Source organism: Pan paniscus, chromosome 20 (genome assembly GCF_029289425.2).
Source record: "Pan paniscus chromosome 20, NHGRI_mPanPan1-v2.0_pri, whole genome shotgun sequence".
Lineage (NCBI taxonomy): Eukaryota > Metazoa > Chordata > Mammalia > Primates > Hominidae > Pan > Pan paniscus.
Genome location: NC_073269.2, coordinates 41,105,687 through 41,132,858, shown reverse-complemented (window position 1 = coordinate 41,132,858; position 27,172 = coordinate 41,105,687). Strand labels below are relative to the sequence as shown.

General features: G+C 52.9%; 1 protein-coding gene and 1 pseudogene across 4 annotated transcripts in view; one reads left to right on the top strand and one right to left on the bottom strand.

The window, feature by feature from the left end:
* The window catches only part of FXYD3 (FXYD domain containing ion transport regulator 3), a 32,625-nt gene that overhangs the window by 3,078 nt on the left and 2,375 nt on the right, over positions 1-27,172 (bottom strand). The window contains exons 2-4 of one of the 4 annotated variants that reach the window (XM_055104108.2): positions 14,055-14,288; positions 4,180-4,275; positions 1,171-1,224 (exon numbers count right to left, since the gene is read on the bottom strand). In XM_055104108.2, coding sequence (XP_054960083.1) covers positions 1,171-1,224; positions 4,180-4,275; positions 14,055-14,145 — 241 coding nt within the window. In that variant the 5' untranslated portion in view covers positions 14,146-14,288. The other 3 variants (XM_063600129.1, XM_008969219.5, XM_008969220.5) reach the window with 3 other exon arrangements.
* The window catches only part of LOC129394787 (cyclin-dependent kinase 12-like), a 36,512-nt pseudogene continuing 23,548 nt past the window's right edge, over positions 14,209-27,172 (top strand).

Genomic DNA, 27,172 nt, shown 5'->3' with positions numbered 1-27,172 from the left:
TTTAGATCACTACCCTGCAGGGAATACTGGTCTTGCCCTATGTAATGGATAAAAACTGTGCCTGTAATCCCAGAGCTTTGGTAGGCTGACGTGGAAGGATCTCTTGAGCCTGGGAGGTCAAGGCTGCAGTGAAAAAGTAAAAAGGGGGCTGGGCACAGTGGCTTAGGCCTGTAATCCCAACACTTTGGAAGGCCGAGGCAGGAGGATCACTTGAGGTCAGGAGTTCGAGACCAGCCTGGCCAATATGGTGAAACCTTGTCTCTTCTAAAAATACAAAAGTTAGCCAGGCATGGCAGCACACGCCTGTAATGCCAGCTACTTGGGAGGCTGAGGCCGGAGAATCGCTTGAACCTGGGAGGTGGAGGTTGCAGTGAGCCGAGATCATGCCACTGCACTCCAGCCTGGGCAACAGAGCGAGACTCTGTCTCCGAAAAAAAAAAAAAAGAAAAGACAAAAGGGAAAAGTGTTTGGAAGTTAAAGATGCAGTCGCACTGAGCCGAGCCTTCTACTTGAAGTTTTTAGAGAACTGGCCGGGCAGTTATCTTCTTTCAGTGCTTTGAAGGTGTCATTTCATCATCTTCTCTAGCTTCCGTTATTTCTGTTTAATAGTCAATCAAGGCCAGTGCAGTGTGGCTCATGCCTGTAATCCCAGCACTTTGGAAGGCTGAGGTGGGAGGATCAAACTCAGCCAGGAGTTTGAGACCAGCTTGGGCAACACAGTGAGACCTCGTCTCTGCAAAAAATTTAAAAATGCACTGGGCATGGTGGCGTGTGCCTGGAATTCTAGCTGTGTAGGAGGCTAAGAGAGTAGGATCGCTTGACCCCAGGAGTTCAAGGCTGTAGTGAACTGTGATTGCGCCATTGCACTCCAGCCTGAGCAACAGAGACTCCCTTTCAAAAACAAAAAACAAAAAACAAAAACAAAAACAAAAGCCAAAAAAAAGAAGAGATCGAGAGAATGGGGAAGACGGTGACTTTCCAGCTGTGTGAGCCAGCTCTTCTCGTGTATCCCTGGTTATCACTAGTTTGACTTTTCTTACCCTCAGGGTGATGCTGTTCTAACATTTACCACCTTCCCGGGGAGGTAGAAAAGCACAAGAGAGAGACAGAGGCTGGATCCCCGCATCCAGGGGATCCAGAGGAAAAGGCAGACGGGGGATGGGTACTCACCTGCCAGGAACACAAGCAGGCCCAGGGTCACCTTCTGCATGTCAGAGCGCTGGCCTAGAGGGGTGGCGGGAGGTCCGGCCTTAGCAGAGCCACCGGGAGGCTGGCCCTGTGCCTGTGGCTCCCCAACCCTCCTCCCCTGCTCCCCAGGCAGGGTGCGCAGCTCACCCGGGGCAGGAAGGCTGGCATCTCGCTGGGCTGCGAGATAAGCCGCAGCTGCACCGTGGAGTGGGGACTGGGTGAAACTCGGGCCTGAGGCGGGAGGAGCCATAATAACTCACTGAACATGGACTTCAGGCTTTCTGGGAATCGCCCCGCAACCAAACGAGGGCGCCACTGCCCGCTGTTGTCCTCACTGGACAGATGGGGAGACTGAGGCTCTGAGAGGTGAAACTAGGTGCTCTAGCCAGGAAGTAGGATTTAAGCCAGGCCTGGCTCCCCAGCAGCTGCTCCTAACTAGGGACTGTCAGGGCCTTGGGGTGTTTGGGGAAGCGGGACATTGGGAGCCAGGCGGCAGGAGGCCCGCTTCCCAGGAGTGTCTCCGTAGACCGCTCAGAGCCTGCCCGGCCCTGCCAGGACATTGCAGACTTCAGGCTGAGGACTGAGCAGGTTCTTCAAGCTGCTTGGGGTGGGGCGGTGTGTGGAGGAATTGACTTGAGGCTGGGACTGGGGGTAGAGGGGGACTCTACCTCCTGGCTGCAGCCCTAGCTCCATCTCTGTTCCCCCAAACCTCCTGCCCCTCATCCCACACCCATGCCCTTCCCAGTCCCAGCCCTGGCCCTGCCTAGCCGGGGTCCCCAGCCCAGCCCCTGACCCTACCCTAGGCCCAGCAGAGTTCCTGGTGACAGCAAACACTTTCTCTTTCCCAGGTAGACCTGCTCAGCATAAGGAACTCGTTTCTCTCTCCTTCCTGACCTGGCATCAGTCCTGCCCTCTCACCAGCCTGCAAGGCTGCACCAAGCCCTGGCCTCCGAGCATGCCCTCCCCTGCCCTGTCCCTGCCCAAATGCTGAGTGCATAGTTATCATAATTGTTTTTCTTTTTTTTTTTTTTTTGAGGCGTTGTTTCACTCTGTCGCCCAGGCTGGAGTGCAATGGCGTAATCTCAGCTCACTGCAACCTCTGCCTCCTGGGTTCAAGTGATTCTCCTGCCTCAGCCTCCTGAGTAGCTGAGACTACAGGCGTGTGCCACCAGTCTCGGCTAATTTTTGCATTTTTGGTAGAGACAGGGTTTCACTGTGTTGGCCAGGCTGGTCTCCAACTCCTGACCTCAGGTGATCCACCCACCCCAGCCTCCCTCAGTGCTGGGATCACAGGTGTGAGCCACCACGCCCGGCCTAGTTATAATTTTGATAGCGAGAGCTGGCACTTCCTCCACCTTGCCCTGGAGTGCACACTGACCTTGCCGTGTTCTCACTCACTTAACCCCCCAGCAATCCCCGACGTCATCCACTATGTCCTCATTTCACGAACAGCAAAAATGCTGAGAGAGGGTGGTGCCCGCGACCAACGGTGCGGGTGGTCCCTGCAGGTTGGCACAGACTCCTCCCTCTGCCTGCGCACCCCAGGGCCTGGGAATCCTCTCAGCTTCCCAGTTAATTCCACATGCTGAACTCACAATTTTAGTTGGAGCATCCATTTGTTTTCCTTTTTTTTTTTTTTTTTTTTGGTGGGAAGAAAGCCTGAGGCTTTGGGGAGCATTACTGAGGCCCAGGAAGTGTTTAGGATCCCCAAAAGTGTTGGGGGTTGGGGGAGCTGGCGTGGGTGGGTGGGCAGGATGGCATGGTGGATAGGGGCACAGGTTGTAGGTGGACTGCCTGTGGTCTGAAGCTGTCACCCATGACCATACGAGTCCTGGTAATAACAGCAGTTGCTTATTGAGTGTCTACCCCATGGGGGCATTTTCTCAGCTTCCCACTTACTCGCTCAATCTCTGCAGCTTAATGCAGGGGGCACTATTATTAGCCCACATTGCAGTTGTAATCCTGTAACCCCTGCAAATTCATCTTAAAGCCCTATGCTCTGTCGCCATGGCTGTTGAGTCTCACCTCTTAAGCCTCTTTCCAGGGGCTCCTCCAAGCCACCTCTGGCCTGCAAGGCCCCACTATACCCCCTTCCCATGATGTCATCCAGCCAAGACTGACAGATGGTATCCTCCTCGCCCCAGCCTCTGCAAAACAACGTCCAGTCCCATGCTTCCGGAGGCTGCAGGGAGCCGGGAGCTGGGTCTGCCCTCACATTCCCCATTCAGGCTGTTGTCTGAAGAGGCTATGGGCTGCTCCAGAACTGATGTGGTTGGTGAGCAGGTTAGAGAGGAAGGCAGCCCTGCAGCTGATGCTCTGTCTACCTGCTCTCATCCTTCCTGGCCATGAGGTCCCAAGGCCGGCCTGAGGACTGTTTCCCCCACCTGCCCTCTGCTATCCCCTCTATTCCTCCATACCATGGGAGAATGGTCTCATGTTCAGGGGTGGGTAGAAAGATCCTGCCCGCTGTGTGCTCCTGAAATCTCCCAAGCAACTCCCCATTTAAAGCTTCCCCCAGCAGCTCCATCCTTTTTTCCTGGAGGTCTCCAGAATCCAGATCCCTCAATGTCTGGACACCCCGAGTCCACCCAGCATTCCTCATCCACCCAGATGTCCCCAGTCCATCTACGCACCCCTGGTCCACTTAGATACCCCTACCTACCCAGGCACCCCCTCTCCTCCACCCAGATATCCCCAACCCAGATATCCCTAATCCATGCAGACACTAGTCTTTCAGACACCCCAACCACACTTATCAGTCCTGCCCTCACCTCAGCTGGTTCAACAAGTCCCTGAGAGGAGAATGGTTGGGAAAGGGACATTAGGGGAAGGGACTTTCTCTTATCTCCTGGCTCCAGAAAAGCATTTCACAAGATTTTAGGCGCTTTAACATAAAAGCTTCTATGGGGCAGGGTCAGGGGGCAGGTAGATACCTCCTAATTTAGGGGCAGAGACAAGGAGGGCTTGGAGGAAGGGGCCCCAGCTGCTCACCTGTGTGGTTCACCAGGCTGAGCAGAGGTTCCGGGAGAAATCGGGCTGCCAGGCGGAGTCCTGCCTTTATCCGAAGCTGCCACGCCCTAAGCAAACCTGGGCAGGTAGAAAACAAGTCAGATGCCCTAAGGCCCAGGGGCTCCATTCCTGCTCTTAAAGAGACAGCTTCACCCCCTCCCCAGCCATGGGCGGCAGGTTGCTCCCTGGGGTCACCAGGGCCACAGCAGCCTCAGGTGAGACGGAGAATTGGATGGGCTGGAACTCGGTCCCTGGAATTAAGGGAGGAGCTTTCTCCAATCTCCTGTGCCCAGGAGAGGACCTTGAATGGGGAAGGTTCTGGGGTCTTTAAACGGCAGAGCCTCCAGGGCCATGCAGTGAGATAACGCGTTGGTGTTCCGACCTCACTTCTTTTCCTTAGATGATGTGTTTTGCCTGGTGGAAGGATTGCTGGCAGTTGTGGGGAACTTAAAGTCCCCTTCCAGGCCACATCTTGCTGCTGGTACAATTTCAGGATCAGCAGAAGATGCTAGCCTGACCAAAGTCAGGAGATGGGGCAGGGGTGGATATGAGGGAGTGGCTGGAACAGCAGGGAGGGGTCAGAGTGGGGACTCTGGGACCTTAGTCCTGGTCATAACCTGCTCCCTGCCCTGGGGAGAATGAGAACTGTCTCCCAGGCACCAGGCTGCAGTTTCCTAGCCAGGCTCTTTCCGTGGGTGCTGGGAGCCAGATGCCTGGGTCTACAGAGTGGGCGCTGATGGGGGCGGCTGCCTCCTAGTCCACATAAGGCCCCCTGCACTGTACAAGCCTCCCTCCCCCTTTCCTCCCCTGTCTCCTGCTCCTCCTCCAGGCATTCCTTCCGGATGGGGTCTGTGCAGGCTCCCCCATGGTCCCAGTTGGGGGTGCCCCCTCCCCTCAATTCCGCCTTCTTAGACAGAGGGACTTTTGTCTGGGGGCTGGATGGAGAACAAGGATCCTTTGAGAGGTTGGCGGAGGATTGGGGTCACGGGGAGGGGTAGGGCCAGGAAAGGGGTAGCTCTGCCCTGGACACCAGCTGGACTCCAGGCGACCCCAACACCACCGTGGGGGCGGGGAGGAGGGCTGCAGGGCCTGGCCAGGGAGAAGCAGCTGCTGGGAGTGTGGAGCACAGGACAGGAAAAGGGGGTTTGGGTCAAGGCTCTTCCGGAAACTGGCCTGCTGGGGGCAGAGAGAAGGACCCCCCACTTGTCATCGCTGAGGGATGGGGGAGGGGAATGTTCGCCCAGCGCTACACCCTTTCTCTATGTGGTTCCCTGGGGCAAGTTGTCAAGCCCAGGCCCTAGACAAGGATAAGGCTCCCTCCTACCACTGTTAAGGCGGGGCCAGTTCCCATAAGGAAGCCGGGCAGGCGGACCTCGGGTAGGGCTCTAAGCAACAGGTCCAGGAGGAGATGGAAACAGGAAGGGGAGGCCCGGAGGCCAACTCAGTATAGCTAAGGGGGTCTTTGTGTCTGGGCGGATAGCGTCTCTTCCCTAGACCCTTGAAGCTTGTGTCTGGGACGACCCCTTGGTGGTCTTGGGAGTGGAATGGTGTCTCCCTCTGCTGGGAAGCCTGGGAACTGCAGGCATCCGAGAGCAAGCAGGGGCGTGTACAGGGTGGCTGGGAAGGGCGGGGGGTGCTCTGCCCTTCAGCGGAACGGGGTGAACTGGAGAACTGTTGTCTAAAAATCTTGGAGGAACACGCCTGTCCGTGGTTAGATACAGAAGTATTTCCCAGACAGCTTGCTAAGGGAAAAAAAAAAACAAGGTGTTGGGAAACCGTGCAGTGTGCTACCATTTGTGAGCGGTAAAATAATGCATATGTATATACTTGTAATGAATAAAATATTTCTGGAGATTGGCATCCATACCCATGGCTTCTGGAGAGGGAAACTGGGAGGCTGGAGGATGGGGTGGAAGTGAGACTCACTCATCATCACGTGCCCTCATATTTTTTGAATTTTGCATCTTGAAAATGTACTACCTTAAAGAGGTTTAATTTAAAAAATTTGGTTCAGATTTAAAAAAAAATTTGCAGGTCAAATTTTCAACCTAAGGGCTGGTTTCAACCTGGGGGACCAGCAATTAGAGCCTTCTGACAACCTCTGAATGTTCTGTAGTTTTAAACACCATGATCTTACATTCTGAGGTACAGACGTTTACGGTTTTTACCCAATCCAGGTCAACCATAAATTCTTCCTAGGCTGGACGTGAACATGCTGCTTCCAAGTGTGTGTTGGGCTGGGGCTGGGGCTTGGGTTTATGGTCAGAAGGACTCTGAGACCCCAGTGTGATGAGCACACTGAGATCCTTAGGAAGGGCTGTGAGGAGTAGAGTTTGTGCAGTCACTTGCACCCTATTGGGGATTAGGTCTCCTTTGGAGTGAGTCTTCCGGGCCAATCTGACTTCAGTTATGTTTTAAATGCCCGTAGGTAATATGTTTTATTAATATATTGTATATAATATACATAATAAACATATTTGAAAAAGTTTCTCTCGTTTTGCTTTTGGAATCATTTGGGCCCAAAGAACCTGTTAAGGCTGTGAGTGGCTGTGATTTCTCCGCATCCTGGGAATTCTTGCAAAATGAAAAAAACCAAACCTACAGATAGTTTCTGACATCGTAAGTTTTTCAGGAACACTGAATTAAAGCACAGAATCAAAGCCAGAACATGTTATACCATCCCTGATTCAAACTTTTATTGATTTTGTTTCAATAATTTCGTTGCTCTTTATTTAAGGCTGGGAGCGTTTCTGCAGGCTCCTGGCCCTAGAGAGGGCAGCCTGGAGGCACCCCCAGCCATGAGAGGGGTGCTGGTTGGGTGGGGCCTTGCCTTTGCAGGTAGAGCCTGAGCGGCCAGGCTGACCGGCTGGGAGGTGTGGTCACAGCGATACGCCAAGGTCCCACTTCCTGGACAAGATGGGGCTAGAGAGGCCGGTGGACAGGGTAATGTGGCTTCCTGGGGCTTTGTGGAACAGCGCTGTGGTCTCAGCACCTGTGGGAGAAGAGTGGGCACTGGCCCACACCATGGGGATGGTGTGGCTGTGGACATATCACTGTCCGCCTGGCTTCCAGGAGCCATGTGAGGTGACACAGTGGCCAAGAGTCCACAGGCTCCCTGACACCTGCCTCTGTGCTGCTCTGACGTCATCACTCACCCACAGAAGCTAGAAATGGAGATTTTTATGATGAAATCTCCTGGTTTTTTTTTTCTTTTTGAGATGGAATTTTGCTCTTGTCACCCAGGCTGAAGTGCAGTGGCACGATCTCAGCTCACTGCAACCTCCGCCTTCCAGTTTCAAGCAATTCTCGTGCCTCAGCCTCCCGAGTAGGTGGGATTACAGGTGTGTGCCACCACACCCGGCTAATTTTTGTATATTTAGTACAGACGGGGTTTCACCGTGCTGGCCAGGCTGGTTTCCAACTCCTGACCTCAAGTGATCCGCCTGCCTCAGCCTCCCAAAATGCTGGGATTACAGGCATGAGCCACCGAGCCCGGCCTTCCTGATTTTTTTTTTAAAAGGTGAGTTCTTGCTCTGTTGCCCAAGCTGGAGTGTAGTGGTCCAATCATGGCTCACTGCAGCCTCCAACTCCTGGGCTTAAGTGATTCTCCCACCTCAGCCTCCCCTGTAGCTGGGACTACAAATGCACGTCACCACACCTGGCTAATTTTTTAATTTTTTTAGAGACGGGGGTCTCGCTATGTTGCCCAACCTGGTCTTGAACTCTGGGTCTCAAGTGATCCTCCCACCTTGGCTTCCCGAAGCGCAGGGATTACAGGTGCAAGCCACTGCACCCGGCCCTGATTTTTAAATGTTGGTAACTTCGTTTTCTTAACACTTTGTAGACAGAATGAAAAATATCCAGTGGTTGGATAAGGCCCTGGGGCCACCGGTTGGAGCCCCCCATCTTACAGACTAGGCAAACTCAGGGGAGGTTCAGGGTTCCCCCTAACCCCTGTTGTCACTCACTCTGCTCTGGCCACCTGGGCCTCCTTGCCGTTCCTGGATCACTCCAGGCATGTTTCTGGCCAAGAGCCCTTGCAATGCCTATTCCCTTGCCTGGCTCTCTTTTCTCCCGCATCTGGACAGCTCAAAGCCATGAGGTTCAAGTGGCCTTCCCCGACCACCATTGCACCTACCCCCTGACCTCTCTATGACCTTTTGACTTCTGTTTGCTTTTTGTGTGTGTGTGTGTGGTGCTATCTGCCTCCCCTGCTAGCACGTCAGCTCCTCTCAGGGATTTTCATCTGAATTACAGAACAGGGCCTGGTGGATAGTGGGTGGTCACGAAGTATCTGTTAATTACCAGGCTGGGCACCATGGCTCACGCCTGTAATCCCAGCACTCTGGGGGGCCGAGGCTGGAGGATCCTTTGAGTCCAGGAGTTCAAGACCAGCCTGGGCAACATAGAGAGATCTTGTCTCTACAAAAATAAAAATAAAAGTAGGTTTAAAACAATTATAAAAGAAAGGCGTTCTCCACCGCCACCCCCCATCCACGGAGGCCTTGCAGGAGCTGAGGTGGGGGTGCTGAGGGTGGAGCTGCTGATGGGGGCAGGGGGTGTGGAGGAATGAATGTCTTGGCCAGCTTCCCCATCATGTGGGGAGTGGGGGCGGCGTGGTGGGGGTGGGGAGGTCTTGGGCAGATGGCTGGGGGTCCTGGGTGCGGGCAGGAACTACAGGGAAGCAGGAAAGGGCAGGGAACACATTTGGAGCTAGACATCTGGGACAGGGACTTCTGGTTCAAGTGGGAGCCCTGCAGCCCGCCCCCCTCCAGCCTGACTCAGTCCCTAAGAGAAGGATTGCAAACTGGCGGTCCCAGGGTGGAACCCAACTATTGTACCTTTAGTTTTTACAAAGCATTGCAAAAATTAATAATTGCGAACATTTAAACAGCAGGACAAGCTGTGTTTCCAGCATCTCTGGAAAAGTCTGGACTAAAAGACCCCCATTCCCACCTGGAAGCCATTGCTGAGGTGGCAGGTCTGTCTCCCTGGGGTGCCCCAGGCCCCAGCTCTGCCTGCTTTGATGGAGGGAGGGAGGGAGGGAGGGAGAGAAGGAGACGGGGGCTTGCGGTTGCTCCGGCCCAGACCTGCTCCTGTCACCTCCCATCTCAGACCTGCCTTCCACCTTCAAGGCCATGATTACAGCACAGACTCGACAGACGCAGCTTCTGGGGTGCCTCGGGGCGTGGTTGACACAGCAAAGGCCCCAGGACTGTCCTCCACAGACCAGGAAGAGAGGGCGACTCCGCCTGAAGGATTCAGGAAGAGCTCTGTCCTGTTTTGTGATCTCCCTCCAGAAAAAGGCTAAATATTTATTTATTGGTCAACCAACAACAGAGAAGACTGAGTCTTTTGAACCAACAACAGAGAAGACTGAGTCTTTTGAAAACGCCTGGACAAGTAAACAGGGACAGGAAAAGTGAGACACAGAAACTCAGAAGAAAATTACATAGATATAAAGAGATAAAGCGAATCAGGCAAAATACTAAGAATTGAGGAAGCTATGTGAAGGGTATTTGAGTGGATTGTACGGGTTACATGACTTTTCTATAGTCGAAAATCTCAAAAGTTGGGGAAAAAAATCAATTAAACAATATATTTTTTCAAGACAGTGTCTTGCTCTGTCACCCAGGCTGCAGTGCAGTGGTGAGATCTTGGCTCACTGTGCAACCTCCGCCTCCCAGGTTCAAGTAATTCTCCTGTCTCAGCCTCTGAGTAGCTGGGATTACAGGTGCCCACCACCATACCCGGCTAATTTTTTGTAATTTTTTAGTAGAGATGGGGTTTCACCATGTTGGCCAGGCTAGTCTCGAACTCCTGACCTCAAGTGATCCGCCCGCCTGGTCCTCCCAAAGTGCTAGGATTACAAGCATGAGCCATTGCGCCCAGCCCTTAAAAATATAATATTAAAGTTAACACAAAATAATAAATCACAAGATAAAAAACAACACCAAAAAAGTGGAAGGAAAAGTAAATTTAGAACCGGGTAAACTAACAGTTAAGGAAACAGAATTTAAATGAACTTAAGAAACTCTATATTTATGTATATTACTATAGTTTATATATTGAATATTTTATCTATATATATTTTTCCTTTTACTGTCTATATATTTTTCCTTTGCCTGTGTTCTTGTTGGCCCTCCCACAATGTCTTCCTTCTCCTTCCTCCTGGATCAGTTCACCGTTCACAGCCCCTTGGGTCCCAGCTCTGCCCCTTCCTGGCTGTGGGTGACTTAACTCCTCCTGGCCACCCAGCCCCGGCCCCCTAACGGTGGGAGCCCCAAGGCTCTGAGGCTGGTGCTGGGGCTGGCAGGCTCCCTCCTGGCTGCAGAGGCAGGACCATGAGTCTGCAGTTCTAAGAGCCTGGCTGGCACCCTCAGCTGCGGGGAGGCACTGACCCAGCAGCCTGCTGGCAGCCGGGACCCATCTCCACATCCCCTTCCCCCTGCACCCTGGTATCCAAGAAGGCAGTGCCGCACTCAGCCTGCGCCAGCACCACACCCCTGCTCGGGCCTGAGTCATTTACCTACAATTGCTGACTGTCTCTCTATTCTCAACCAATAATCCGGGGGCTTGTGGCTGCAGGACTTAACTGCCTGCGGAGAGTTATTCTTCCACTTAGGGAAACTGCGGCACCCGGGCTTAGTTGCTTAGCGGAAAGTCACCCAGTTAATTAACGGGCAGTCAGGATTCCACCCCACGTCTGGCTGCACACACACCCTGTGTGATTGCAGGGAGTGCACGGAGTACTAAAAACAACAGGGGCGGCCGGGCGTGGTGGCTCACGCCTGTAATCCTAGCACTTTGGGAGGCTGAGCCAGGCGGATCATGAGGTCAGGAGTTCAAGACCAGTCGGACCAACATGGTGAAACCCCGTCTCTACTAAAAATATAAAAATTAGCCAGGCATAGTGGTGGATGCCTGTAATCCCGGCTACTCTGGAGGCTGAGGCAGGAGAATAGCTTGAACCCGGCAGGCAGAGGTTGCAGTGAGCTGAGATCGCGCCACTGCACTCCAGCCTGGGCGACAGAGCAAGACTCCATCTCAAAAAACAAAAACAAAACCAAAACCAGGGGCCCACGTAAACTTGAGGGCCCCAGGAACAGTCAGCAGGGTTTGAAGAAGGGATAAGACCCCAGAGAATATTTCCAGAACCATCCACTTCTCCCCTCCCACTGCCCTTACCCTGGCCCAGCCTTTGTCCCCTCCAGCTTGGACGTCCCAGAGCCTCCTCCTTGGCCTCCCTGCTCTGGTCCCTGCCCCACCGCAGTCTGTTCCCCCCTGCAGCCAAAGGGAGCCTGGGACCACCTGAGTCCCATCAGGGCCCACCTGGCTCAGAGCCCTGTCCTGGGCGCACCTCGCTCCAGGCAAAAGCGAAGTCCTCACTAGCCCCATAAGTCCCCCACCATCTGGTCCCCGTCACCTCTCTGACCTCATCGTCTCTTCTCCCCAGCCCCTCGCTCAGCTCCAGCCACACCAGCCTCCCTGTGGCTCGTCTAATGCACCAGGCCCCATCCAGCCCTTGCAGGACTCACTCACCCCTGAGATGTGCACGTGAGTGCCTCTCTCCTCCTCTTTCTTGGGGTTCTGCTCAAATATCACCTTCTCAAGGAGGCTTTCCTTGGCTTCTCAATTTAAAACCATCTTTTCCATCTGGAAGCCACCAGTGCCCCTCCCCATCCTGTTCTGTATGTTCTTCCCTGACACGAACGCATACGGCCTCCTGACAAACTATATAATTCATACTGGTGAGGCCTATTGTCTCTCTCTCCTCTGGAATCTCAGCTCCACCACGATGGAGAGATCTTGACCGTTCCACCCACTGCTGTTTCCCCAGCACTGAGCCCAGGGTCTGGCACATAGTAGGTGCTCAGGAAGTTTTTAATGAGTGGATGAATGAACGCCATTCTTTTTTTTTTTTTTTTTTGAGACGGAATTTCGCTCCTGTTGCCCAGGCTGGAGTGCAATGGCGTTATCTCAGCTCACTGCAATCTCCGCCTCCCGGGTTCAGGTGATTCTCCTGCCTCAGCCTCCCAAGTAGCTGGGATTACAGGCATGCACTACCACGCCTGGCTAATTTTGTATTTTTAGTAGAGACGGGGTTTCTCCATGTTGGTCAGGCTGGTCTCGAACTCCCTACCTCAGGTGATCTCCCCTCCTCAGCCTCCTAAAGTGCAATTTTTTTGTATTTTTAGTAGAGATGGGGTTTCTCCATGTTGGCCAGGCTGGTCTCGAACTCCTGACCTCAGGTGATCCACTCGCCTCGGCCTCCCAAAGTGCTGGAATTACAGGCGTGAGCCTCCATGCCCGGACTAATGAACACCATTGTTGAGAGTTACTATATATCCCAGGCCCCGCCACAGATGAATCAGACATGCCACCTCCTTAATTTGGCCACAGCTTTTTGGGAGCACACAGTAGGCCTACAGACAGAAAGGGAAGGGCTCAGAGCCTGACAGCCTGGGTTCCAATCCTAGCACAGCCACTTTCTCCTTATGTGACATTAGGCAAGCAAGTCTGCCTTCCCGGGCCTCAGTTTCCCCATCTGTACCACTGGGATAATATCAGCAGTCCATCTGCTGGGCTGCCCTTTGGAGTCAATGGGCTCGTTGTGTGGGACGCTGACAGCATGACTAATTCTGAAAGCTGGTTCCCTTCCTGGAAGGGGGTGGAGTGGGAGGGGTGTGGCTGTGTGTTTTCCAATAGCCAACAATGGAACTCTTGTAGGCAGGGGCCCTCGGGCGTAGAAAACACATCCACCCCTGTGGGTTCTAGACAAAAGTTTCAGGTCTCAGAGTGGAGGTTTACCAGGGCATTTACACTCTTTGAAGATTGTTAAGAAGAAACACTGGTTTGGGGGGACATAGGGACACTGGGGTGGATTCCCATTTTGCCCTCTCTCCCTGCAAGAAGTGGCTGCCAGAGGTGGGGGGTGGGGGCAGGATCTCTCCCACCTACAACTCCTGAGTAGGATTAGATAGGCTTAAGAAAACCTCTGGGCTGCAGTGATTGGCTCAGTGGGGTTTAATCAAAGTGAAGCATTGGAATTTTTGTTGAGTACTAGGGGTAAGAAAAGATTCGGGTTTTGGACAATGGGGAATACACGTTTAATGACTGGAAAATTGGCAGTTATTTTGCCATCACAAGAAAAGCCAGCCTGAGGACAAAGCTAATGCTATAGAGAAACACAGACCAAGAGAAATGCTGAAAAACTGAGTTAGCACCCTGATCAAACCATGCCTGATCTCCCTCTGGAATTTTCAGTTATGTAATTAGTCTAAAAATCATAAAACACAGTCTGTGACTGGTTTGAGTTACCTTTTATGAGGCTTTCTGTAACCAAAACAGCCAAAGTGGTATATAGGGAACTTCTGTGGACCCAGAATCTCTACACTTTCACTAGGCTATCATATGATTTTTACTTAGTTTGAGCCAATGTATTTATTTTAGCTTCAATCGGTTCAAGAGTCTCTAGATGCCAATGAGTGCTTACCTCATCAGGTCAGGGCTCTCTCTGCAGACAAACCTGGGTCCCATGAACCTACATCTTTGAAATGAACACAATGGGACTGCTGGACTCGTTTCTCCTTCCCAAGTTCCACCTTGAAAAGGGGCAATGAGCTGGAGGAGCCACAGGACTTGGTAAAAGCAGAAGCGCAAGTGCCTGGAAACTCAACACTCTTCCGGTCAAAGGAGGTGACGTGTGAGTGCGTGGTTGCTTGATAAATGCCAGGGGAGAGTGGGTGGCACCCAAAAGATGCCCCTGAGGGTCCCACATCTCTGCCCCGGCCCACAGGAGGACGGGGAGCAGCACACAGCGTGGGTGGAGGCCTGGCAGTGGCAGAATTACTCACAGCGCTCCCCAGCCCAGAAGGCCTCCCCGGCCAGGTGGTGGTACCTGCCCCCCATGGAGCAGCCGCACTGGATTGGGGGCACGCAGTCCATGCCACTGAGCACAAAGCCTCGGTCACACTGGCAGCCATCCTGGCATGGTGTCAGGCAGCTGTCGGGCAGGGCAGGCTCGGCACAAGAGCTAGGACAGGAGGAGCCGCAGAGCTCGTAATTGCTGTGGGGAGGACAGGCCAGCTCTGGAAGAAAACAGGTAGGAGTTAAATAATTGAGCAAGCATTACTATTCTGGAGCATTTCCAACCAGAATAGGACCAAGGGAGCAGAGAGAGGGTTGTGGCGGCCAAGGGTGAGTCATAAAGGCAAAGGAGGGGAGGTGGAGGCATCATCAGGATGTAGCATAATGACGGTGGCGTGGTCACGGTGGTGGTAACGGCGGCGGCGTGGTCACGGTGGTGGTAACGGCGGCGGTGTGGTCACGGTGGTGGTAACGGCGGCGGCGTGGTCACAATGGTGGTAACGCTGGCGGCATGGTCATGGTGGTGATAATGGTGGTGGTGGTGGTCGTGGTGATAGTAATGATGATGGTGGTAGTGCTGGTGATGTTGTTGGTGATGTGATGGTGTTGATGGTGATGGTAGTGATGATGGTGATGGTGACAGTGATGATAGTGGTGATGGTGGTGGTGGTGGTGATGACAATAGTTGTGGTTGTGGTAACAATGATGGTGGTGGTAGTGATAATGGTGATGGTGATTATAGTAGTGATGGTGATGCTGATGCTGGTGGTGATGGTGATTATAGTAGTGATGGTGATGCTGATGCTGGTGGTGATGGTGATGCTGGTGGTGATGGTTGTGATGGTGATGATGATGTTGATGGTGGTGGTGGTGGTGGTGGTGATGGTGATGACGGTGGTGATGGTAGTGGTGATGATGGCTGTGGCTGTGGTAACAATGATGATGGTGATGGTGGTGATGGTTGTGGTTGTGGTAACAATGATCGTGGTGGTAGTGATGATGGTAATGCTGGTGGTGATGGTGGTGGTGATGATGGTAATGCTGGTGGTGGTGGTGCTGGTGGCGATGGTGCTGGTGGCGATGGTGATGATGGTTGTGGTAACAATGACGGTGGTGGTGGTGATGATGGTAATGCTGGTGGTGGTGGTGGTGGTAGTGATGCTGGTGGTGGTGGTGATGGTGACGGTAATGATGATAGTGACTGTGGTGATGACAAAGGTGATGAAGATAGTGATGAAGAAACAACCTTGGTCATGCTGGGTTATGTTCAGGTTAGTTCGTTACTTCAGCATAACCCAGACCATCCTGACTGATGCAATAGCACTCAGTGTCATCTGTCATTGTTATTGCAGAGTTTTAAGCAGGTAGGTTCTTCGGGGGAACAGTTAGCCAGCAAGGCATGCAGTGGGTCACTTTGGGTGGTGTTGACCTAGGAGGACATCCTGGAAGTGGTATTGGGCCAGCTGGGGAGGTCAGGCTGAGAAAGACCCTCCCTGGGAATACCCACTTACTGCAGGCCGTGAGGTGTCTCCAGGGCTGCATGGGAAGGCTGCGCTGCTGGCTTTCCTGGGCGCAGCTCCCCAGTGTGGCACACAGAGCCTCTCTTGAGCCCCCCGTGGCACAGAGGTCATGGATGCAGTTCTCCACATGCACCTGGGGATCCACGTCCTTACTGCAGGCCCTGTAGGGCCCATCTTGGGTGCCCAGCAAGCCACAGAAGGCCTGGTATAGGGCTGCCTTGTCTGGTGGGCACAGAGGGGCTGGGCCCCCATTAAGCTGTTGGCATCAGAGAGCCATGTGCTATCAGAGCCGCTGAGGTCATCCTGGGTATCCACGCTGAAGTCCCCGCCCAGGCCACAGAGGGTGTTGGTGTAGGTCTCAGGCACTGCCACTCAGAGGGCGTGGGATTCATGAAAGGTCACGGAGAGGCCGGGTGCCACCTGGACTGTGATGGCCAAGGGCGTGGAGAAGGCCTGGAGTGTGCCCCCCAGCCAGGGGCAGGGGCAGGCCAGCCTGGGAGCCGTTCACCTGGAACACAGACACCCAGGCTGCGTCGGGCAACCACGTCCAGACACCTGCCCCTCCTGGGCCCCTGCTCCTGCCACTGCTGAGATCCACTCTGCACATAGCACCCAAGGAGCGCTTTGAAACCGCACATTAGATCCTATCCCTCCTTTGCTCAAAACCTTTCCATAGCTCCCTAGTACACTTGGAGAAAATCCAAACTCGCCACCGTGGCCTGGGCAGTCCCACAAAATAAACCTCTGTCCCCTCTGTCCTCATCTTGTCTCACGCACCCCTTCACTCATCTGCTCACTCTGCGCCAGCTCCCCGGGTCTCCCCACCACTCCTCCAACACACCAGGCACCCTTCCAGCCTCTGCTCCTCTGCCTGGACACTCTCCCCATGTATCTACATGGCTCCCGGTCTCTCCTTCCGATCTCTGCTCCACACTTCACTGCTTCCCTTTTTGTTTTTTTGGAGACAGGGTCTCGCCCTGTCACTCAAGCTACAGTGCAATGGCATGATCTCGGCTCACTGCAGCTTCAACATCATGGGCTCAAGTGATTCTCTCGCCTCAGTCTCTCGACTTGTTGGGACTACAGACGCACCATCACACCTGGATAATGTACTTGATTTTTTGTAGAGATGGGGTCTCACTATGTTGCCCAGGCTGGTCTTGAACTCCTGGGCTCAAGCGATCCTCCTGCCTTGGTTTCCCAAGTTCTGGGATTATAGCCATGAGCCACCGTGCCTGGCCTGTTTCCCTGTCTTAAAGGGCAACACCCTCACTGGCCCCTCACCCCTTTCCTGCTTTTTTCTTCTCCAGAACCAGCTGTCACCTTCTGACATATCAGAAATTTACTTCTGTATTTGTTTATTGTCTTTCTCCCAGGGATTTTTGTCTATTTTTCAACAAAATTAAGTTCCTGCCTTCGAAGAACACATATTCTGTCAAAAGGAAGATAGATCATAAACAAAGAAATGATTGACAGAAAAGATGATTTAAGAGACTGACAGATACTTCAAAGGAAAGAGCTGGGCGCGGTGGCTCACGCCTGTAATCCCAGCACTTTGGGAGGCCGAGGCGGGCGGATCACGAGGTCAGGAGATCGAGACCATCCTGGCTAACACGGTGAAACCCCATCTCTACTAAAAATACAAAAAATTAGCCAGGCGAGGTGGCAGGTGCCTGTAGTCCCAGCTACGCGGGAGGCTGAGGCCGGAGAATGGCGTGAACCCCGGGGGGCGGAGCCTGCAGTGAGCCAAGATCACGCCACTGCACTCCAGCCTGGGCGACAGCAAGACTCCGTCTCAGAAAAAAAAAAAAAAGGAAAGAAAAGGAGTAGGGTTACAGTAGAGAGAGGGTGGGAGTGGTGGTTCTTTTCATGTGTGTGGTCAAGGAGGGCTTCTCGGAGAGGGTAACATTTGTGCTGAGACTTGAAAGATGAGAATGATCAGTTATATGAGGACCTCCAGGAAGAGTGTTTCAGGCAGAGGGAACAGCCTGTGCAAAGGCCCTGAGGTGGGAGCCTGCCTGGAGTATGGGAGGACACTAGGAGGTCACTGCGGCTGGAGCATAGTGAGTGAGGGGCAGGTGGGAGGGGACAAAGGCAGAGAGGTGACAGAAACCAGTTTTGTAGGGTCACATAGGCCACAGTTTCACTCTGAGTGAGGTGGAGCCATGGGAGGGCGTTGAGACAGAAGGAATGTGACCTGAGTCCGTTTCTTGTTCTTTTCTTTCTTTTTTTTTTTTTTTGAGACAAGATCTCACTCTGTAGCCCAGGCTGAAGTGCATGGTGCAGCCTCTGCCTCCTGGACTCAGCTGATCCTCCCACCTCAGCCTCAGCCTCCTGAGTAGCTGGGACTACAGGCATGCGCCACCATGTCCAGCTAATTTTTTATTTTTTTATTTTATTTTTTATTTTATTTTTTTTGAGACGGAGTCTTGCTCTGTTGCCCAGGCTGGAGTGCAGTGGCACAATCTCGGCTCACTGCAACCTCTGCCTCCCAGGTTCAAGCAATTCTCCTGCCTCAGCCTCCCAAGTAGCTGGGATTACAGGCGCCTGCCACCACGCCCAGGTAATTTTTTGTATTTTTAGTAGAGACGGGGTTGCGCCATGTTGGCCAGGCTGGTCTCCAACTCCTGACCTCAGGTGATCCACCCACCTTGGCTTCCCAAAGTCCTGTGATTACAGGTGTTAGTCACCACGCCCGGCCTAATTTTTTTTATTTTTGTAGAGTGGGGTCTCACTACATTGCCCAGTCTAGTCTCAAACTCCTGGGCTCAAGCAATCTGCCTGCCTCGGCCTCCTAAAGTGCTGGGATTACAGGCATGAACCACCACACCTGGCTCCTGAGTTCAGTTTTTTTTTGTTTTTTTTTTTTTTTTTTGAGACAGAGTTTCGCTCTTATTGCTCAGGCTGGAGTGCAATGGTGCTGCAATCTCAGCTCACTGCAAACTCTGCCTCCCGGGTTCAAGCAATTCTCCTGTCTCAGCCTCCCGAGTAGCTGGGATTATAGGCGCATGCCACCTCTCCTGGCTAATTTTTGTATTTTTAGTAGAGACGGGTTTCATTATATTGGTCAGGCTGGTCTCGAACTCCTGGCCTCAGGTGATCTGCCGGCCTCGGCCTCCCAAAGTGCTGTGATTACAGGCGTGAGCCACCATGCCCGGCCTCAGATTTTTAAAGACTGCATCTTTACTCTGCCTGCTGGGGGTGGGGATGCAGCACTAGTGGTACAACGTTGGCTTGACTTTGCAGTTATATGTTTTATTTATTTACTATTATTTTTTAATTTTAAATGTAAATTTTAAATAGAGATAGGGTCTTGCTATGTTGCCTAGGCTGATCTTAAACTCCTAGGCTCAAGTGATCCTCCTTCCTCAGCCTCCCCATGTGCTGGGATTAAAGGCATGAGCCATCACACCTCACCTGTGTTATTTATTGATCAAATGCTTTTATGCCCTTACTAAATGCCTTCTCCTAGATAATTCACACCTCTTAATCCTCACATACAGGTAGGTACCATTCACTTCCCTTTTACAGATGGGAAACTGAGGCACAGAGATGTAAAGCCACTAGGTCCAGGTCCACAGCTAGCAAATGGCACAGTGGGATTCAGTCCTGGCCCCCTGGACCCATCACCACAGGCTTCACCATGTTGCCACGTTGCCAGCTAAAGCATCCACCGAACCCCAGGCGGACCCAACACCCATCAACCCTGAGGGGCCCAGACAAGAGTAGAAATGGAGGTACACACCTTACACATCTTCATGTTTAAGATTACAAACCAAGCTGCCACACTATTACATGGAATACGGTCTATCCTCCCGCCTTGATGCATAAACCTCCCTAGTGTCCTGGTGGTCAGGTGCAAAATCAGAATTTCCAACTTTTCCTGGACAGGATCTGGCATCCAAGGAGAGACCGCCCTGGGCCCATCTCTTCTCTGTGCAGCCCCAGCTCTGGCCCTCACTGCAAGAGGCACTGCGTCCCCATACATCTAGCCTGGGCCGCTCTGCCCAGCTTGGTCCACACTGGCTTCCTGCAATGGTGCCTAGAATGAGTCACGTGGGCCGCATGGTCCACTCTTGTGAGGATGGACCTGGGGACAAGGCCGGTGTGGACCCTGGAAGCAGCTCTGAGCCTTTTAGGCAGGGAATTCCCATTCCTGGAGCACGGTCTGGAAGGGGAGGGCCATGCAGGCTCCAGGCTCTAGGGGTCAGCGGCGTTTCCCAGAGGACTCCAAAGCCCACGGAGTGGGACGCAGCCAGAAGAGGCCAAAGCGGGTGGATCCTCTGAAGCTCAGGGCTGGGGCCCTCTGCCCACTTCTAAAGGTCCCAGTAGCTCCTTCTCCAAAGGGAAGGCCCTTGGGCCACCACCCTTTCTTCAGCCTGTTTGTGTTTGTGTTTGTTTTTGTTTTTCTTTGAGATGGGGTCTCTGTTGCCCAGGCTAGAGTGCAGTGGCGTGATCTCAGCTCACTGCAGCCTCGACTTCCTGGGCTCAAATGATCCTCCCACCTCAGCCTCCTGAGTAGCTGGGACTATAGGCACGTGCCACCACTTGTGGCTAAATTTTTAAATTTTTTATAGAGACAGGGTTTCGCCATGTTGGCCAGGCTAGTCTTGAACCCATGGCCTCAAGCGATCCTCCTGCCTCAGCCTCCCAAAGTGCTGGGATCACAGGCGTGAGCTCCCACGCCCGGCGTTGCTGTTCTTCATGCTCATTACTTACTAGAGTTCCTGGAGGCCCAGGACCAGAGCTGGGTGACAAGTACCTGGACGGCTCCAAACTGTCCTGCCAGCAGTGACAGCTGCCATCCTGCCACATCCACATCCACCTGCTGGGCCCACGTGGCATCCCACGGCTCCTGGCGCCTGATCTCCACCCAGATGGCATAGGCGCTGTGGTGTGGCCGGCATGTTCTAGCCAATATCTCCCAGCCAGGCCCTTGAACCTGGTGGTGGGTCCCATTGAAAGTGCGCAGGTGGGGATCTCCGTACAGCCACAGTGTCTCGTAGTGCATGGGGTAGCAACCCCAGACACCCCTGTGCTGGCAGCACAGCTCACAGGGCCTGCAGGCATGAGGGTGGCACTTGAGCAGGCGTCCAGGTCCATGGTACACGCACCTCTGGTCACAGGGGGCTGCAGGCAGCACCTCAGTACCCAGCCGGATATAGCGGCCCTGCAGGTGGCAGCCGCAGCAAGCGTGGGGCACCGAAGATGCCTGCCTCCAGGGCAAAGCCCTCGAGGCAGAAGCAGCTCACTGTGCACTGGAGGGTGCAGGGCGCGGAGTTGAGGCTAGCACAGGTGGCCAGGAAGGGTGGCCCACAGAAGTCATAGTAGCTGTTGGCTGGACACGCCACACCTGGGGGAGGGGAAAGATCACCCAGAGGCCACAACCCTGAAACCTTTGCTCCCTCAATTAGAGGGAGAAAAAAATCAGGGTGAGTGCAGGGGAGGGAAGGGCAGGAATGAACCACAGGACGATTCCCAAACTGCCACTGTTCTTTTTTTTTTTTTTTTTTTTCCAGACAGGGCCTTGCTCTCTTGCCCAGGCCAAGTGCAATGGCATGATCTCAGCTCACTGCAGCCTCCCGATTGTTCTCGATGAAACTTTTAACCACGTGGTTTGTTATGCATGTCACACCCACAGGCCACTTCAAACTTGCAGCACACAGTGAGCAACTCGGACGATTTAGGGTCCAGTGCTGGGAGGTGAGAGGTAGGATTAGGAAGGGCCCAAGAGGAGCCCTGGTCTGGCTTGAAGCTTGGGTTAACATCCTAGGTAGGGCTGGGGTCTCCCTGGGGATGAGGGCTTCCGATCCACCGGGGAAGGAGGCATCCTAGCTAGCCAAGTGGGGAGGCCCTCGTTGGAGCTGGGGGCGGCGAAAGGGAAGGAGCACGTAACTGCGTCCCAGGCCGGCTCGCCACGCGGGCAGGCAACGCGCAGCGCAGGGCGCAGAGCTGGACATAGGCCTCCAGCACGGTGCACAGCATGCGGTTGCCCGTGCCATACTGGCAGAGGTCAGAGACACACACCTGCATGTAGGACACGGGGCTCTCATACCAGTGGCACTTGGCCAAGGGCCCGGAGCGGTTTGCCAGAACACTGCAGAGCTGCTCCACCCGGGGCCTGTCCTGGCAGGGCTCAGCGCCACCAGGGTCCCGCCGGCAGCTGGGGGATCACAGGACTCAACACCGCCACCTCCAAGCCTCCTCCTCCTCCTGCCTCCCGCCTGGCCACCCTCGGCCAGTCCTCCTCTGCCCACACCAGGTTCTCCCTCCCAGCAGCTGACAGCTCCTGGTGCAGTTTTAGACACGTTTAAAAACCTCAACCCCATAGTAACAAATGATTTTCATACAGTTACTCAACATGAGGGAGTCATTATTTTTTTTTTTTTTGAGACAGAGTCTCGCTCTGTCACCCTGACTGGAGTGCAGTGGCGCGATCGCAGCTCTTGGCAACCTCTGCCTCCCGGGCTCAAGCGATTCTCCTGCCTCAGCCTCTCAAGTAGCTGTGACTACAGGTACCCACGACCACGGCCGGCTAATTTTTGCATTTTTAGTAGAGACGGGGTTTTGCCATGTTGGCCAGGCTGGTCTTGAACTCCTGACCTCAGGTGATCTGCTCACCTTGGCCTCCCAAAGTGCTGGGATTACAGGTGTGAGCCACCACGCCCGGCCAGGATAGTTATTAGTTAGATCATGGATTCTGGAACCAACTTTGTTAGCTTCAGATCCCAGCTCTGCTACTTGGACGAATCCCCAAGTCTGTGCCATCCAATACCACAGTCACTAGCAACCAGAGGCTACCGAGTATTTGAAATATAGGTAGTGTGACGGAAGATGTTTAATTTAATTTACACATAAATTTAAATAGCACGTGTGTTTGGTGCATTGGACTTTGCAGGACTAAGGTGTCAGTGAAGGGAGGCTGGCACGGTGACTCATGGCTGTAATCCCAACACTTTGGGAGGCCGAGGTGGGCAGACCACTTGAGGTCAAGAGTTCAAGACCAGCCTGGCCAACATGGTGAAACCTCATCTTTACTAAAAATATAAATATTAGCCGAGCGTGGTGGCGTGTGCCTGTAATCCCGGCTACTCGAGAGGCTAAGGCATGAGAATCACTTGAACCTGGGAAGCGGAGGTTGCAGTGAGCCGAGATCGTGCCACCGCACTCCAGCCTGGGCGACGGAGCAGGACTCAAAAATAAATAAATAAATAAATAAATAAATAAATAAATAAGGTCTCTGTGAGGAGTGCTTCCTGTTTCCCCTGTGAGAGGTGGGGGGGTGGAGTATTTAGGATCAGGGACCCTGAAGCCAGGATGCCTGGACTCAAATCCCTGTTCCACCATTTTTTTTCTCTCTTTTTTGATAGGGTCTCGCTCTGTCACCCAGGATGGAGTGCAGTGGTGCCAGCATGGCTCATGGTAACCTCGAACTCCTGGACTCAAGAGATTCTCCTGCCTCAGCCTCCAAGTAGCTGAGAATACAGGTGTGCACCACCACCAGGCCTGGCTAATTTTTTTTTTTTTTTTTTAAAGTAAAGACGAGATCTTGCTATGTTGCCCAGACTGGTCTCAAACTCCTTAGCTCAAGTGATCCTCCTGCCTTGGCCTCCCAAAATGCTGGGATGACAGACAAGAACCACCATGCCCGGCCCGTTCCATCATTTCTTATTGTGGGAACTTGGGCAGATGCTTTGCCCTTCCATGCCTCAGTCTTCCCCATCCGTGAATGGGTATAATCATTGTTCCTGATTCTACCTGAATCTCCTGAGAGTTGTGTGTGCAATTCACACCCTCTTCTTCCACCTTTCTGTTCTCGAAGCCTGCCTGTCTGCCCACTGTTTTCCCTGAGCCCTGTATTTCTCCCAACCCGGGCCCTTCCTGGTCCCAGGCAGCCACCCACCCAGGCCGGCTGTCCTGGGTCCACCAGGCATTGCCAAAGATGGCATCACTGAGGGTGGGCACCCTGCTGGGGAGCACCTTGTCATCACTGGGGTCGCCACTGAAGTTGCCGCAGAGTCCACAGAGGTGGCTCCAGAACTCAGGCCCCACACACATCAACGGCATATTGTGGCCATTGAACTGTACCTGGAGCCAGGTGCCCACCTGCAGGAGCACCAGGCCCTGCTTACCGCCTGGCTGTCCACCTGCAGTGCAGGGGAAGAGCTCAGGATCCATCTCCCCCTACCATCTCCCACCCCCTAGTGCCATCCATACACTCCTCATGACCCCACAGCAGGTAAGGTGTATGAATCTCCAAGCCGAGCTGTCTGCTCCATGCCACCAAGGACCTCACACCTCACACTGCCAAGTTCACCTTAGCCCCTTCCCCTTCGTTTCCCTTCCCTTAGTTTTCTCATCCACTTGCCTGGCTTTAAACCCCAGCTGTATTCTGACAATTCCCAAATGCCCTCACCAGTCCTAGAACTCCAGGTGTCTGCATCCTGCTGTGTCCCAGCTCTGGGAGAAAAGAGGCACCTCGAACTCCCCACGTTCAAATCTGAACTCCTAATCTTACCCCAAGCTTCCTCTCCTACCTTCTCCATCTCAGGCAGTGGCAGCTTGTCCAGGACGCGGAGGCCAAAAACCAAATCATGTTGGAACCTGCCCTCTCTCTCATCCCACAGCTGATCCTTTCAAAATATTTCCAGAATCTAACCATGTCTCACTCCCTCTACTGCCCTCTTCCTGATTCCAGCCACTGCCACGTTCTGCCTGAACAATCGTGTCAGCCTCCTCTCCAGTCTACCTGCTCCTCCCAGGTCCTCAGCCATCTGTCCCCTGCATGAAGCCAGAGGGATCTGCTGACACCTGAGTCAGATCAGGGGCCTCCTGGGCTCAGAGCCCTCCCTGAAATCCCTGGAACTCTCAACCCATTCTGAGTGAAAGCCAAAGTCCTTACAGTGACCCACAAGGCCCTACAGGATCTGTCCCCATTAACGCTCCGACCTCACCCCTTACTCTCCCCAGGTTTACTCCACTCCAGCCACCTGGCCACTGGCCTCCCTGTTCTCTCTCTTTCTTTCTCTTTCTTTCTTTTCCTTTTCTTTTCTTTTCCTTCCTTCCTTCTTCCTTCTTCCTTTCCTTTCCTTTCTTCTTTCTTTCTCCTTCCTTCCTCTCTCTCTTTCTTTCTTTCTTTTTTTCTTTCTTTCTTCTTTCCCTCCCTCCCTTCCTTCCTTCCTTCCTTCCTTGTCTTGCTCCATCACCCAGGCTGGAGTGCAGTGGTGCGATCTCAGCTCACTGCAACCTCCACCTCCTGGGTTCAAGCGATTTTCCTGTCTCAGCCTCCCGAGTAGCTGGGACTACAGGCATGTGCCACCACCCCCATCTAATTTTTGTATTTTTAGTAGAGACAGGGTTTCACCATGTTGACCAGGATTCAATCTCTTGACCTCATGATCTGCCTGCCTCAGACTCCCAAAGTGTTTGGATTACAGGCGTGAGCCACTGTGCCCAGCTTCTTTCTTTCTTTTTTAAAATTTTATTTTATTTTATTTTAGAGACAGAGCCTCACTCTGTCCCCCAGGCTGAAGTGCAGTGGTACTACCATGGCTCACTGCAGCCTCCAACTCCTGGGCTCAAGTGATCCTCCCAAGTCAGCCTCCCGAGTAGGTGGGACTACAGGCACGTGCCACCATGCCCGGCTAATTTTTTAATTTTTAATTTTTAGTAGCGATGGGGGTCTCACCTATGTTGCCCAGGCTGGCCTTGAACTTCTGGCCTCAAGTGATCCACTTTGGCCTCCTAAACTGCTGGAATTACCCTGTTCTTTCTTAATAAGGCTAAGGGCATTTCTGCGTCTGGACTTTGCACCTAAGTTTCCCTGTGCCTGGAGGGCTCTTCCCTCATTGCTCATAAGGCTTCTCCTTCCCTCCAGCAAGTCTCTGCTCCAAAGTCACCTCCTCAATGAGGCTTTTCCTGCTCACCCTGTTTAAAAATTATAACTCCCACCCCATACTCACAAGCACTCCTGATTCTCCTTTCTAGTTTTATTTTTCTAGGACTTATCACCATCTGAAATATTATGTATTTATTTTTTACTGTTTGTCTCTCACTATTATAATGTGCACTCTAGGAGAGAAGAGACCTGTCTCTTTTGTTCTTTGCTGTGTCTCCAGAGCCTAGAGCAGGGCCTGCTACAAAGTAGATACTCAGAAAAATTTTGTGAATGGATGGATGGAAGGATGGATGAGTGGATAGATGGATGGATAGATGGATGGATGGATGGATGGATGGACGGATGGATGGATGAATGGATGGATGAATGGATGAATGGACGGAAGAATGGATGAGTGGATGGATGGAAGGATGGATGAGTGGGTGGATGGATGGATGGATGGATGGATGGATGGATGGATGAGTGGATGGATGATAGATGGATGAATGGATGGATGGCATAGGCCAGGTGGTAGGTGCAGGTGCCCTGGAAGTGGGCTATGACCCCAGCGAAGGTGAAGTAATGAGGATCTCCAGTGGCCACGCAGGTGCCCAGGGGGCTCTGGCAGCCCAGCTGGCCACCCTGCAGACCACAGATCTTCCCAGTGGGGCAGCACACGGGCTGCAGCGGAAATGCCCCGTTCTGTCACAGCTGCAGCGGCGGGTGCATCGGTTCAGCCAGACCAGGTCCCCAACCTGGGGAGGGAGGCCAGATCAGCATGCCCTGCCCAGCCCAGCCCAGGTGGACCCAAACAGGGCCTGGTGGAGGCCCAAGGCTGGCCTGGCAGCTGACCCAGAAGAGCAGAGGCTCAGGGGCTGGCTCAGCATGGGATGGGCAGGAATGCCATGCCCAGACTCAACAGCTGGGGGTCTGACCGTCATGACAGGCTACTGCCTTACCCAGAGGGCAGCAAACTTGTGACACCTGCTTTCTCTCAGTGGAAAGCACAGCCTAGTGATTAGCAGCACAGTTTTGGGGTCAGAGAGACCTGGAGTCCAGACCTAGCTCTGTCCCTTGAGATCTCTGTGCATCCTGTAGCCTCAGTTTCCCCCTCTGCACATTGGGGGCAATCAAAGGGCTGTTTGAAGGTCAGTGCGGTCATACGCATGAGGCTCTCACCACCCAGCTGGCCTACAGTAACCAAGTTCTTGACATATATCTGATACCGTGATTAATAACATGCTGGCCCAGTGCTCAAGGCATAATAAGCACTCAGAAAATATTACCTTTTATCCTGATGACAGGATTACACACGCAGCAAATGACCAAAATATGTTCACGATGGTTATCATTATATATCATTAAGTGGTTAGCACAGCAATACAGCAGATGCCTGGTACATACCAGCCATTATTATTGTTAATATCACCATTATTTTAATATGCTTACACAAGACACATTGTAAATGTCCAAACTCTTAATATATTAGCCATTATTATTATTATTATTACTATTCATAAAATGCTTAGCCCAGGCATGAACACAAAGTAAATACCCAATATATTTTATCTTATTCATTTAATTATTTTTTTGAGATGGAGTCTTGCTCTGTCACCCAGGCTGGAGTGCAGTGGTGTTATCTCAGCTCACTGCAACCTCTGCCTCCCGGGTTCAAGCAATTCTTGTGCCTCAGCCTCCCAAGTAGCTG